Here is a 15,549-nt window from a genome sequence, read left to right as displayed (position 1 = left end):
AGTATCATCAGTGATCTAAAAAGTCATAAAACACAAAACATTACCTAACCTTTGCTAACTGCCTAATTTACTACTAGATAAATACATGGCACAACACAATTATAAGCAATAAGGTATGTCCAGCTAATCATACAAAACACAATGAAAGCAAAAGCACAAGGAACAAAATCACTTTCAAAAGTAAAGGACAATAATTCTGCTGGAAGGCACACTAATCCTATTGTAATCTATTTCATGGGAAGAAGTTAACAAGCTTGAATAAATGAAACAAAGAGAACTAATTATACATAAATATGAATAATTATGAATTTTCAGCAAGTCCTATTTGATTTAAAAATCAAGGTAAGGGAGTGAGAAAGATAAAGGGGAGAGAAAGAAACTGAGATTTTCATTAAAACAAATACTAAAAGAAATCTTCATGTCTAAATGAGTTAAATTTTTTGTTACTTTTTCAAAAACTGATCTCCATTATCATCTCTAAGTAACAAGCTACTTGCATCAAATCCATGTGATAAATGGACCAGATATGATATGAAGACATGACATAAGTGATACATAACACAATAATATTTGGCTCACAACATCTCATGTCCTGGTCTCCAGAAGCCCAAATCAAACCACAAGTAAGACCCCATTCCAATGCAAAAACGAAATAGGGCAAAACTGCCCAAAACAAAAAAAACAAAATTCTACACCACAAAATTAACACTTTAAAGATAAAGACTGTCAAATTGTTTCCGTTATACACTTTCAAACTCTAAATTATGATGTGGGAGTACACTGGAGTAGGAGGTTCCCAAATTATTATGAGGGGAAAGGACAAGATGGGAGAAGAAGCCTTTGATAACTGAGGAATAAATAAGTTAGCATCAGTATCTTTTCCCTCAGTGACCTTTAGAGAAATATTATTAGAAATTACATTTTACTCATAAAAAGCCTCTTGATGAAGGTGAAAGAGGAGAGTGAAAAAGTTGGCTTAAAATTCAACATTCAGAAAACGAAGATCATGGCATCTGGTCCCATCACTTCATGGGAAATAGATGGGGAAACAGTGGAAACAGTGTCAGACTTTATTTTTTGGGGCCCCAAAATCACTGCAGATGGTGACTGCAGCCATGAAACTAAAAGACGCTTACTCCTTGGAAGAAAAGTTATGACCAACCTAGATAGCATATTGAAAAGCAGAGACATTGCTTTGCCAACAAAGGTCCGTCTAGTCAATGCTATGGTTTTTCCAGCGGTCATGTATGGATGTGAGAGTTGGACTGTGAGGAAAGCTGAGCGCTGAAGAATTGATGCTTTTGAACTGTGGTGTTGGACAAGACTCTTGAGAGTCCCTTGGACTGCAAGGAGATCCAACCAGTCCATTCTGAAGGAGATCAGCCCTGGGATTTCTTTGGAAGGAATGATGCTAAAGCTGAAACTCCAGGACTTTGGCCACCTCATGTGAAGAGTTGACTCATTGGAAAAGACTCTGATGCTGGGAGGGATTGGGGGCAGGAGGAGAAGGGGACGACAGAGGATGAGATGGCTGGATGGCATCACTGACTCGATGGACGTGAGTCTGAGTGAACTCTGGGAGTTGGTGATGGACAGGGAGGCCTGGTGTGCTGCGATTCATGGGGTCGCAAAGAGTCGGGCACGACTGAGCGGCTGAACTGAACTGAACTGAATAGTGAATTCATTTAGCCCAAATTCTAACAGGGGAAAGTAACTAGTTTAATGGGAAGGGAGGCTGAGAAGAGCTGAGGTATATACAGAATGAACACTTAGAAGGTTTCCTGATAGAAACCCATAAGAGGAAGAAGCTGAAGGCAGAAATATAGTATATCCTGAAACAGTAGTTGAAAAGCACTTTTTTAGACTGGCTCTGTTAAACTTAAGGCACTAAGATCCCAGCTCCATACAGTGATATTATAACTAATTTACCTATGGATGCTAATGATGTTAGCTCTGGCTTTGTTAATCTGGGTGTGTTTAGGGATTAAAAAAAAAAAAAACTTCCATAGTAGACAAGGATTGTGTTCTCCAAAAGGAGAAAATCAATCTGCTTATGAGTAACAACCATATGGCTATTTAAAAAGGGAACAGCATTTTCTAATTTTTGGTCAAGGGAAGAAAGACAAAGTAAGCTAGATAATGCCTCTGATAAAGTAAACAGTGTGTGAACAGGTTTCTTGGGCCAAGAGCTGAGCTTATTACTAGAAAGTAAATGACAAGAGCAATTCTTCAAAAGTACTTATGAATTCTCATCCTTTCAAACACTTGTTTGGCCCCCAAATTCATAAACAAAGATGGACCTAACTTCCATAGTTTGCCTTAAGATTCCTCAAGTGTCTGAAATTCATTCCCAAGGCAATCAGGGGGCAGAAGTGAAAGTGAGTAATTAACTTCTCTGAATGGCTGCAATTATGAGAAGTACAAGGAAATCCATGTCAAATCTGTTGAAGATTTCTCTCACCCTAGGTTTCCCATCTCCTAACTTCTATCAACATAAGTCTGGACTTGTTACAGCAAAACTCATAGCCTATCCAAAAGATTAACAAATTTAAGTCAACATTTTGCAACAAATTTAAGTCAACATTTTACATATCAATTAATATGTAACAAAATTCCTATACAAACACAACAGTGTGGATCATTCCTTACAGTAGAGATTCTCAAACTTGGTTACTCATTATAATCTGTGGAGGATTTTTAAATTAAGAAATATTTCTTATTTAAAAAAAAAAAGATTTCAGAATCTACTGAACCAGAATCTCTAAAGACTCAGGATGCTGTATTATTTTAATAATTTCCAGGTGATCTCTGATAAAACTGGTGCATAGGTTGGCTTTAGAAATATCTCCTTAGAATACAGTAAAATAGGGCTTGTAGTATAACACACATTTTTTAATTGGAAAAGGAAAGATTTCTGTTTTTATGTGCCAACTTGGAAATCTAATCCTGAAGCAAAGAGGTCAGTTTCACGTAGTTGAAAGGATACTGTGAAGGTAGGTTTATATATATCATATCCTACATTGGCCAGGCTCTTAGCAATCATCTGGGTAGTCACCTTCTTCTGACGCAGAAAAATTTTCATTCGTGGCTTCATGTATAGAATGCCACAAAATGCCTATGGAACAGTGAAGGGAAAGTTATTACACAACATTGCCAATTCTACTGACATCCCCATAAAACGCTGCTAGCATCTGAGATCTCATCTGAGCAAAGATTTGGCTCAGTTTGTATACTTTGTTATTCTACATCAACTCCCATACTAAGTACTGCTGACTACATTAGCTACGCTGTTTGAGTGCAGACAGTGAAAAGGAATCCGAGTATAAGGTTAAAAGGTTGTCATCTTTATAAAGTGAGATTTTGTTCTGTAATATTTTCATGTTACAGGACATCTTACCTCTCATTGTTGAAGAAAAACCACTCTTACTCACCCGTAATGAGTACTCTGTTTCTGGCAGCTCAGAGGAAACGCCACCAGTCTCTTTTTCATCTGTGCCAAAGTCTGTTACCAGGATATCATACTGATCTGTATCAAAGTCCAACTCAGACTTTCCATCTTTATTTCTGGGTAAAAGAGAGAAGTACCAATCTAACAAAAACTGGCTCCAAAGGACAAAAATGCACTAGGAACCCAAGAGAAAAGAAACAACATGAGCCAAAACTCAGATACCTATTTCTTTCCCTGACTACCAGTTCAAAGGAACTATGTGTTACTTGCTTTGAAGATCACACAATATTTAAGGGTATTTCCAGTCTAAACAATTCTGATATGTTTCATAGACGTGTGATACTAAGTAGCAAAGGAAAGAAAAAAAAATAAAGGTGGGGATGTCTGTGATCTGATAAATCAAATGGATACATCAGCTATCCTTGATGCAGGATCTTAATATAGAATTATTAGGTCATTCAACATGATTTCCCCCAACTGAATAAACAGATGAATCAAAATCTACTCTTTCTAACTTCAGTAATAGTATAAGGACTAATAAGATTTCCCCAGATCTAATTCTATTTCTTAGAAGAAAAAAAAAGGTTGTGATAGAAACAACATATCCTTATTAGTCTTCTAGGAGATCATTTATATAATTGTCATTTAAATATAATAGTACTCATATTCCTTTCCCAAGGATATTTCTTCTCATAATCCCTTCAGGTCACTTAAATATGGTCTATTCCAAGACCCTAGGCTACATCACTAACAACTGCCAGGAGGAAAAAGCCAAGACTCATCTTTGTTACTGGAAAAAACTCCAAACAAATGATGGATTACAGAGAAAAAACATATATCAGAATAACGGTCCCCCAAATTTGTTCTGTGTAATGGCAGTCCCCCAAGATACTCTTAAATATGAAATAAAGATATAAAGTCTGTATAATCAAATAAAACTGGAGAGACAGTTTCTGATTTCCAAAGCCACCTCTAGCTCTAGGGACACCTTCTTCATACTTGAGGCTTCAGAGGCTCAGAGTTGCTGTGTTGAAAATGTAGCTCCTTTTTCAGGACTGAACCAGAGCTACTCTCATACATATCCTGTATAAAGCTCAGGTCATTATAACAGTGTATTCTGTATTTTCCAGGATAATCCTGATTCCTGCTACCCATCCCACTCTAACAAATGTACTCTGAGGAGATTCCTGTCCCCCATGGCCCTCACCATTCACTGTCCAAGGAAAAGAGGTCTGGAGAGACAGTTTTTTAAAATTTGGAAACTGCATACTATATTGCTGTCTTAAATATTTTCACTGTATGTTGAAATAATGTTAGCATATTAAAGCCTCTCAGAAGTGCTATAATAAAGTTATGTGGTAAGCTCTGTTTAAGCCAGCTTTTCCCAAAGTTATTTGACCATGGAATCTTATTTATGTAACACCTAGTACCATAAACTGAGAAACATTATACAAAGAGAAAAGTCTGCGAGAATGCGTTTATATCACTTGAAATACTTCAGGAAAATGATCCTTTATAATATAAATTATATTACTTGAGGTTTTTCTAGTAGGACACAGGAGGATGTAAATTACCTTACTTTTTTTTTTCTTTTTAATTCAAAGTACTTTCTATATGGACCACCACAGTTTTTTAACTAAGTTTTATCCAACTAAGAAATGAGGCAAAATACTTGACCTATGGAGAAAAAGAAGAATGAATATATCTGATACTGTATTGTATTAAACATAAAAGTAGCACTTCTATTTTATATTAAAGGCTTTTTGGTTTCAATGGACACTATTTCATTTAACATGACAAGGTGAGACAAATGACATATCCTAAACTATTTCTATGTAGCTTTATTAGCTCTAAACATATGACCTGAAGTCAACTTCATTATAGTTCAAATTTATCTGCTTCAAAGATTTTTCTACTTCTGATCCAACTACTCTGAAAGCACAAATACACATGTCCTTATTATTTTAAGATTGTGTTGTGCTTTGTTACCCTAAATTTTCTTCCTTATACTTCATTTTCACTGTCAAATAGGTGAAATAACTATCACTGACCTACCTCTAAACAGTGTCTGTGAATATACGATAGATATTTATAATGGATTTGGAAGATTTTAGAATAATATTGAACTGTCTTGATGGTAACAGCTTCAGGATATGAATACAGGTCTCCACATTATTAAGCTGCAAATTTTACCACTAAGAAGCACTGTCTCAAACAGAGCTGTGGTTCTAAGAAAGTTAAGGAAAAGTATGCAATGAGATACAAACATGTATCAAAATTTATCTACTCTGCTTCTCTATAGAAGAGATTTATTAAAATATGCTTCAGTGTATTGCTTCTGTTTATTAGAATCTATCACTCTTGGATACTATACCTGCGGATGTTCCAAATGAGAACACGAGTGCCTTTTTTGCCTGGGATGGCATCAAACTGGGACAGCAGGTCATTTTCACTGTTGAAAATTGAATAGTTCAAGATGGCTTCTAGGCTAGGCAAGGAATCCTCAGTAATAATCATTTTTTGTAAAACCAAGTATAGTCAAAGAAAAATTATCATCTTCAGAGGATGCTATCACAGGAAGATCTGCCTTTTGGGTTGCATGTTTAGACAAAATATAGACATAAAGATATAAAGAATGAACATTACTGCTTCAGAAGAAAGGGAAGTGGGGGGAAATGCAGAAAGATTATAGAGACTAATACCAAAATCAGTTACCCCTGCAGAATATTGCTTCAAAAATTCCATGTAAATTAAGACGGCCCTATACTTAGGAAACAGATCAAAGTCTGAGTTTTTAGACTCTTTGGAAGCAATGAGTTCAAACTTTATTGCTATACTGTCTGCATAAAGATAACCTGGTATCTAACAAAAATAATAGCTTGCCCAGTTATAGAAAAATCAGCTACTCAGCTGTCAGATAAGCTAATGAACAGTATGTTTCTAGGAGGGTGACACAAATATAACTACTTTTATGGGGAAAAAAGAGAGAAGGCCCCAGGGAACTATACTGTAGGAGTGGTGAGGGGGTAGAGATAGTATATAGATCAAATCATGTAACAATGAAAACTGCAAAATAACAAAAACATTTCTCAGTTTCTTCCAATGATCCATTTAATTTAACACTGTTTAATAGGGTGAAATTCTAGTTAAATTTAAGACATCTGAATACCTCTTTAAATAGGAAAACTTTTGATAGCTGGATTTGACCTGAAGAAAGAGGTTTCTATCAAAATTGTCAGGTTAGATTAATTTTTAACTAACATTTCCCATTTCCAGAAAGGATATTGTTTTGCTGGTTGAATGGAACAATTGGTACAATAACTGCTTGGGCCTGGACACATTCCAGATACGTCTGTGATAGGAGTCCAACAGTGAGAGTGCCCCCATTCTTGGTGAAGACAAGAGCATCCTTTCCTAGCCGCATGGAGCCTGACTTGAAACCATTACCAAAAACTCCGATGGGACACTGGCTCTTCTTTATGACTTTATCTGTAAAGCCAAAGCTGCAATTACACAAGAAAAAAGAAATCAGAAGAAATCAGAAAGGTAAAAGAGCATCCTAAGATAGGTAGGCCGAATGTTTGGCTTACAAATGAAGAACACTTGTAAAAAGTTCTTCCTTTTGGTATTTCTGGGCAAAACTATTAAGTGAAAACATAGGAAATAACCATGGGGTAATGGCACTAATTTTCCTGTGTGGTTTGTGTGTACATAAACACTTCCACTGCATTAGAGTCACATATTATAAAGGTAAAGGTAGCCTCTTTTCACTAACAGAGGCTATGGCGCAGCTACCTTTCTTGTTTAGATAAAAGAGCTCTGTTTGCTAATAGAAAAGTTAGGGGAAGATGAGCAGGGTAGTTATCTCAGAGTACACCTGAGAGAGGGTAACAAGAGTACCAGATACTGACACTAGTCAGAGGTACGAGGCAGAGAGTAGGCATCCCTAACCTGGTTATGTCACTCTCTAGAAACTGCAAAGTCAGAGGTTATGTATCTTGCAAATTTCAACTATTCACTCAAAGGATAACACTTCCAATTCTTATCCTCTGCTCCATCTGCTGGGACAGTTCATTGGAATGTGGCCAAGGGATAAAAATAGGTAGTTCTGCTTCTGAATATCAGCAAACAGCTGCAGTATAAAGTCTCTCGTGTTTTACTAAGGGCCTTTCACAAAGCCACCTCAACAATCTCTGCGGCCCCTTAGGATCAGCTTAATCTAGGAGCTAGATCCTTCCCCTTTCTTCTATTTCCATCCAAACACACAACAAAATGACCAAACCAAACAAAAATTAAAGACATGGAAAGCTAGAAAATAAGTATTACCTTCATATATCTTCTCTCATGACAAATAAAACTAATTTTTTAAGAATGAGTTCTCTCTAGATGGACTAAGTTTCCAATATTGTACACTACCATCCATTCCATAAATATTTACTGAGTCCCTACTATGTGCTGTGCATCATGCTAAGCAGTGGAGACACAACTGTTAATAATAAGAGACTGATTCTTGCCCTCATGATTTACAGTGTAAGGAAGGATTTCGTATATTACAGATCAGATGTTTTTCCAACATCAGTAAAATAGATGCTTTACCTGCCATGGCTGAGCAGCTTGGCCTTGGCTCTAACTCTTTTAATTGGGGTGAAGTACAATCCCTGGGTTGGGAAGATCCCCTGGAGAAAGGAATGACCACCCACTCTAGTATTCTTGCCTGAAGAACTCCATGGACAAAGGAGCCTGGATGGCTACAGTCCATGGGGTCACAGTCGGACACGACTGAGTCACACACATACACACACCTGATTTCTACTTCCTGGAGGTGGGGGTTTGTGTTTACTCGCTAAGGAAAGAGGATCACCATTTAGTTTTCAAGTGTTACAGGATACCATTGTGTCCCTCGAGATGAGACACTTTAAAAGACCTTTGTGTATCCAGCAAATAAATCCAATCACATAAAAAGGTAATTTTCTAGGGTAGAACTTCCTTTGAAAATACCAAAAGAGCATTGAGCTTCTGCAGTCTATAGGCCTTAGCAATCCAGAAAGTAAACTTAAAGAAGCTGGTTAAGATTCAAGCATTCCGTTTCCTCCTGTGACAGAATTACCTAAAAACAACAGGGTTGTGAGGAGGATTAAATGTCACACTATGTGTATAATATAATTTACAAAGTAGTATTCAAACTTCAATTTTAAACTCTAGAAGTCATTCAGAATGGTCATATGCTATCATCTACTTCTACTTCAGATCTAATGTCATATCTAAAACTCAGGGCTCTTTATAAACAGTAATCTTACCTACATGTGAAATGGATCTACAGAGTTATTTGGACTTTAACCTTCTCTAATGCTACCAAGAAAATAATGCTTTATTTTCTTGGGCTCCAAAATCAGATGGTGACTGCAGCCATGAAATTAAAAGACACTTGCTCCTTGGAAGAAAAGCTATGACCAACCTAGATGACATACTAAAAAGCAGAGACATCACTTTGCTGACAAAGGTCTGTCTAGTCAAAGCTATGGTTTTTCCAGTAGTCATGTATGGATGTGAGAGTTGGACCATAAAGAAAGCTGAGTGCTGAAGAATTGATGCCTTTGTACTGTGGAGTTGGAGAAGACTCTCGAGAGTCCCTTGGACAGCAAGGAGATCATACCAGTCAATCCTAAAAGAAATTAGCCCTGAATATTCATTGGAAGGACTGATACTGAAGCTGAAACTCCAATACTCTGGCCACTTGATGCAACGAACTGACTCATTGGAAAAGACCATGATGCTGGGAAATACTGAAGGCAGGAAGAGAGGGGGATGACAGAGGATGAGACGGTTGGATGGCATCATTGACTTGATGGACATGAGTTTGAGCAAGCTGTGGGAGTTGGTGATGGACAGGGAAGCCTGGTGCACTGCAGTCCAAGCGGTTGCAAAGAATCAGACACAACTGAGTGACTGAACTGAACTGAATGCTACCTAAACTTCAATTAGGTGGTCAAGGGAAAGTGGTGAAAATAGGGACATTATATTACTTCTTTAATTTCCTTACCATCTATGCTTGTTCTGCCATCTATCATCTTTTCCCCTTCATAACTATAAACTTTCATTGTATTTTAGCTTATATGGTGGTGGTGGTTAAGTTGCTAAGTCATGTCCGACTCTTGTGACCCCATGGACCATAGCCTGCCAGTCTCCTCTGTCCATGGGATTTCCCAGGCAAAGATACTGGAGTGGGTTGCCATTTTCTCCTCCAGGTGACCTTCCCAACCCAGGGATCAAACCTGGGTCTCCTGCATTGCAGGCATATTCTTTACTGACTAAGACTACCTAAGGTTGAAAAGATAGGTAGTGGGGCAGGGCAAGAAACAGAAATGCCAAAGGATGAGAACGAGATGAGAGGAGCTGGATGCTCAGTTTGTTTTTGTTGTTATGTTACCCTTAACTCTTCCTCTGTGTTCTTTTATTCCACTTGCATTCCCATATTAGGTATTCTATTTAACTGAAAAATCTCAGAATACATGCCAGATACCAATCAAATCGCTGCCTAACATAAATGTATTCACAATAAATAACAGAATTGTAGGAATGAATCTTATATAGTTTGGTATGTATGTTAGTCACTCAGTTGTGTCCAAGTCTTTGAGACTTCATGGCCTGTAGCCCACCAGGATCCTGTGTCCATGGAATTCTCTGAGTAACGATACTGGAGTGGGTAGCCATTCTCTTCTCCAGGGGATCTTCCTGACCCAGGGATTGAACCCAGGTCTCCTGTATTGCAAGCAGATTCTTTAATTTTCCATAGACATTTTGTCTTAGGTGGTTTCTCTTCACCAAGTAAGTCCTATTCTATCTCCTTAATAAAATAGACAACAGTATTTACATACCAAGGGGGCTCTGTGAGTGGAATCCAGGAAAATAGCAGCTTCTTTCCAAGTTCCTTAAAAAAATCAACTCTAGAATCTAGAGAGGTACATTTAAACTGGGACTCTGATCAATTAAAAAAAAAAAAAACCTTAGCAAATTCATGGACATAAAAGGGAAAGTACTGCTCTTCTCTAAATGTACTGGTGATATAATGTGTAGCATAAAATAATGAAAGGATACTAAGCATACTGCTATTCTCTGGCTGTTGTTCTAGAAGAACAGACCTACTAGGAAATACACTTCTTAAAAGAGGTTTTCCAACAAAGGCAGCTGAATATAGACTAGTTGGTTCACACACTATCCCCATAAACTAAACAGAATTAATTGTGAACCTTAAAGGAATTTAATGATAGGCTTTTTCTTTTTACCTTAATTTTCATGAGATTTTGTATTTATGGGAGAAACTGTTGCTTACTTACATAACTATTTTATTAGCCTGAAAATATAAGAGTAGCATAAAAAGTTGGAAAATGTGAATAAGATTATAACAAATGTTATAAGTCAAACAGAATTTCTGTAGGCTTAATAATTTTGCATGATTACCTGTTATTTTTTCCAAATACAAAAGTAATATGACCCCAAACAGAAAAATTAATATACTTAATAAAAGCTTTCAATGCTACCTCTAAAATTCAACTATTTTAGAACAAATTGTGGTACATGGAATCCCTGGCTAGAAGTTAGAATTGGACTAAATAATCTCTTTTAAATAAATGGGATCTTCTAACTGATTCAAGTTCGCTTCAAGATATGATCAGAAATAAAGTCAAATACATATAATTATACTTAAGCCAGGACTCACTTTTTAAATTCTCTAAAATTAAACAGACTTGTGGTTGCCAAGGAGAGGAGGAAGGTGGTATTGGGATTTGGGGATCAGCAGATGCAAACTGATATATATAGAATGGATGGACAACAAGACCTACTGTATAGCACAGGGAATTATATTCAATATCCTGTGATAAACCATCATGGGAAAGAATATGAAAAAGAATATATATATACATATATATATATATGTATAACTGAGCCATGTTGCTGTACAGCAGAAATTTACACATTATAAACCAACTACATTTCAAAAAAATTTTTTTAATTCTCTAAAATTAATTTTTAAATATGAGGAACAACTGCCCAGCTCAAATTAGTTGGAAACATATTTGGCATGATAATGTCAAAAAAATCCTATGCCTGTTTTGTTCCTTGTGAAGGAAGCAAAATTTTGAATGAATGATATTCATCCTTTATAGTGAAGTGAGTGAAGTCGCTCAGTCGTGCCCGACTCTTTGGGACCCCATGGATAGTAGCCTGCACCAAGCTCCTCCGTCCATGGGATTTTCAAGGCAAGAGTACTGGAGTGGGTTGTCATTTCCTTCTCCAGGGAATCTTCCCAACCCAGGGATTGAACCCAAGTCTCTCACATTGTAGACAGATGCTTTACCATCTGAGCCACCAGTCATCTTTCATATCTGAACTCAAATGTCATTTCTACATGGTCATCTTTTTTGATTCCATAGACTAGATTAGATCCCTCTGCTATATAATCTCATAGAAACTACTTTTCCTTCACAGCACTTAAACCACTAGTAGAATAACCTATGTTGTTGTACTACTAGTCAATTATTTTGCATCTCTTTCACTAAACTGTCAGCCCCTTGACAACAAGGATCATGTCTATCTGGTTCACCCCTTTATCTCCAGTGACTCTCACATAGGTAGGTGTTCAGTAAAAATTTGGTGAAAGAATCTAGAACAAAAGAGACAGTGCTAGTCACTAAGTTGTGTCTGACTCTTTGCGACCCCATGGACTGTGGCCCGCCAAGCTCCTCTGTCCATGTCATTCTCTAGGCAAGAATACTGGAATGGGTTGCCATTACCTTATCCAAGGGATCTCCCTAATCAGGGATTGAACCCAGGTGTCCTGAATTGCAGGCAGATTCTTTACCATCTGAGCTACCAGGGAAGCCCAGAACAAAAGTTGTTGCAATTACTGTTGCAATTATTTTGAAGCCATCCTCTTCCCTTCCTCCTGCCTTATAATTGTAAGCACCAACTCTCACATATCTAGTTCCACAAACAAAATAGAAGGTGGTAAGATTCGTTGTGCCCACTATTTGACATCCATGTCACTGGGATAACGTGTGGTGGGAAGGAATCAATAAGAAGATAAGTGATTTTAGGAAAAAAACTAGTACATACAGATTTAGACATATAAATATTTTGGTTCCACGCCACCTAAAATCTTATTTTTCATAATATAAAATATTAACTTTAGGTGATAAAAGTGAGGCTGTAAGTTCAAAAATAGGGCCAACTCCATACCTTCACCAACATACTGGCCACGTTCTTATTTCACTTCTAGAAGCTTTCCCCAGATATTCTTCTAATTATGAGGATCTGAGACATATGGTACACAGATTGCTGACTGGTAAAATATAACCAACTTTATAATTGGTTATGCCCAAATTTCACTTCTTTGATGACTCAAAAAGATTTCCCTAGAAACAGGGTTAGAGAATTAGAATACCTTCAAAGAGAACTATAACCAAATAAATCTTTTCCATTTTTATAGTTCAGAGCCCTTTCCCTCCTCCACTGGTACTCATGCTTCACACACTAGTGCAGGAAGCCACATGGAGAGTGCTGCTGCTGCTAAGTCGCTTCAGTCATGTCCGACTCTGTGCAACCCCATAGACGGCAGCCCACCGGGCTCCCTTGTCCCTGGGATTCTCCAGGCAAGAACACTGGAGTGGGTTGCCATTTCCTTCTCCAATGCATGAAAGTGAAAAGTGAAAGTGAAGTCGCTCAGTCGTGTCCGACCCTCAGTGACCCCATGGACTGCAGCCTACCAGGCTCCTCCGTCCATGGGATTTTCCAGGCAAGGGCACTGGAGTGGGGTGCCATTGCCTTCTCCGCACATGGAGAGTAATAAACCTCATTTGCTCAAAAAGGAAGCAAGAAGGAAAGAGTTAAGGAAGCACTCATCTTTCTATGAGTGATATGTGAAGATAATAAAGTACAAACTTACATTCTTAATTACAAACCTTTTAAAGTAATTAAATGAATTGACAGTGGCAACAGAAATCTATATTACCAGCTTCAGCAGTTAGAAAAGAGTATTTCCTAACTGTAATTCTCCTGCAAAACTTTCAAAGATTATGTGTATGACATCTTCTGTATCTTTCGTGGGGCTTGATTATACCTGGGAATGTTCATGGTTCTAATCTATAAACTGTTATAATGCCAATACTCTAAGAGTAATGCCAATATTCGCTCTAAGAGTGAATTTAAGTTAATACAAATTGGAGAAGGTCTCAGATCAATGAAGACCTCCAGGTCTTTAACCTTGCTGTTCTTTTTGCCTGGACTCTCACCCTTGCCCCCTTGTACCTTTATCTCATTAAATTCTACTAATCACCCCTTAGATCTCAGCCTAAACATCATCTCATCTAAGAGGCTTTGCCTGACCTTCTGGATCAGATAGGGCTCCCCTGATGAGTTATCTCATTGCATCCTATACTTTTCTACCATCATACCTATGCTTTTTTGTTATGATTACTACTTGACTGTCTGAATTGCCAGCTAGACTCTAGTCTAGACTCTAGACTCTAGTCCCACGAGGTCAGGAAGAGTGTCTAATTCATAACCTGTGTCCTGGCACATAACAGCTGCTCAATAAACATTTGTTGAATGAATTAAGAGGAAGGAAAATATTAAAAGAAAATTATTAAGCCTTAAATAGAGTTCATGAACTCAAGACAAGAGAAAAAGAATGAAGATATCTTTACCTGAGCATTCGGTGTAGTTTATGAGGTGTCATTCCACATCCATCATCAGTAAAGGTCAAACAAGTTTTATTCTTGACCTCTTCAACATCTATAAAGACCGTCCTGGCGGATACATCTGGATCTACAGCATTATCTGCAAAAGGTAGAAATCTGTGATATTAGATCTCTTTTTCTAATATTCTATTAAAATCTCTAGTTCAGTGCCCCTAAGACCTAGAAACTGTCCTTTATTCCCTTCATGTGAATGTCCCAGAAGGTGAGCAGAGAGCATTAATGGTATGGGGGAAGAAAGGTTTGACAGCAGATGGGTTTATGAAGCTGATTTCTAGATTTCATATAATGACTGATGTGCAATCTGCCTTTTTCTCTTCAAACTTCATGGATTATGGGAAAAGTTAAGTCCTCCATATACAAAGCATTTTGCTCCATTTTTGTCTTCCTTCTTATCTTTTAGCCACTTTACTGCTCACAGACATATACAGTAAAGGGTGGTTATGGAGAAGAGTCGAATCTGCAACTTTGTTACAAATAGATACACACCACACACATTAGAGTTTATTGCGAAGATTTTATTTTCTACTTTTCTTTTATATCACCTCCTCCATTAAAGAACACAGATATTATCACCATCCCCATTTATAGCATGAGAAGCACTCAAAGAGTTAGAGGTTAAAACCAAAACACTAACTGCCTGCCTAGATCCAAACAATGTAACAAGCATGCTTAGAAGAGTGAGTCTCCTTAGGTATTCTGTAATGATCTTGAAGGTGAGACTGTCTAATTCTCATTAAATGGAGAACATAGAATTAAAGTAGGGAAAAATATATAGAAAGTTTTACAATTCTTTCTGGGTTAGGTCTTCACAATGGATTATTTATCCAAGAATCCAAAGACATTAAATATAGCCATATTCTAATATATGTGCCATGTCTGCAACCCCAGGGGATGACATTGGCTAAATAGTCACATCTTTTTGCCACAGGTGCCAGTTTACATAATTGCCAGTCATCGACACACGTGGTACAAAAGTCTCATTAGGGCTCACTGGCTGGAGTGGGAGGGCAGTTTGTGCAATCTGTTGGACTGGTGCCTCAAGCACTCCTGTCTTTACTGGCTCTTTAAACAAGACAAAGGCCTTCCCTCCCACCCACTTCCCTTTCCCTGGGATCCTACATTGATTTACTGATACCATGTGGCTGGGCTGGGAGATCTGGGTGGGGTTCTGGTTGTATATTCATCCCACTACCAATGTTCAAATCATGGCAGTTCTTTGTGGGGAACATCACTTATCAGCAAGAGAAGTGTTGCACATATTCAAAATACCAGTTTTTGTAACACAATTAACAGTATCAGTTACAACCACCTGAATGTGTGGAATGTCCATCAAACGAAACAAGA

The 15,549-nt window shown here is 37.6% G+C and overlaps 1 protein-coding gene across 4 annotated transcripts in view; it reads right to left on the bottom strand.

The window, feature by feature from the left end:
• Window positions 1-15,549, bottom strand: part of MORC4 (MORC family CW-type zinc finger 4) — a 65,039-nt gene that overhangs the window by 44,801 nt on the left and 4,689 nt on the right. For all 4 annotated transcript variants that reach the window (XM_044937557.1, XM_006052785.3, XM_006052786.3 and 1 more), the window contains 5 exons: window positions 14,152-14,284; window positions 6,734-6,951; window positions 5,823-5,970; window positions 3,432-3,564; window positions 2,987-3,115 (listed from right to left, as the gene is read on the bottom strand). In XM_044937557.1, coding sequence (XP_044793492.1) covers window positions 2,987-3,115; window positions 3,432-3,564; window positions 5,823-5,970; window positions 6,734-6,951; window positions 14,152-14,284 — 761 coding nt within the window. The remainder of the gene's footprint in view (window positions 1-2,986; window positions 3,116-3,431; window positions 3,565-5,822; window positions 5,971-6,733; window positions 6,952-14,151; window positions 14,285-15,549) is intronic.

The sequence above is a fragment of the Bubalus bubalis genome, chromosome X (genome assembly GCF_019923935.1).
Source record: "Bubalus bubalis isolate 160015118507 breed Murrah chromosome X, NDDB_SH_1, whole genome shotgun sequence".
In the NCBI taxonomy this organism is placed as follows: Eukaryota; Metazoa; Chordata; class Mammalia; order Artiodactyla; family Bovidae; genus Bubalus; species Bubalus bubalis.
This window is presented reverse-complemented; position numbering and strand designations above follow the sequence as displayed.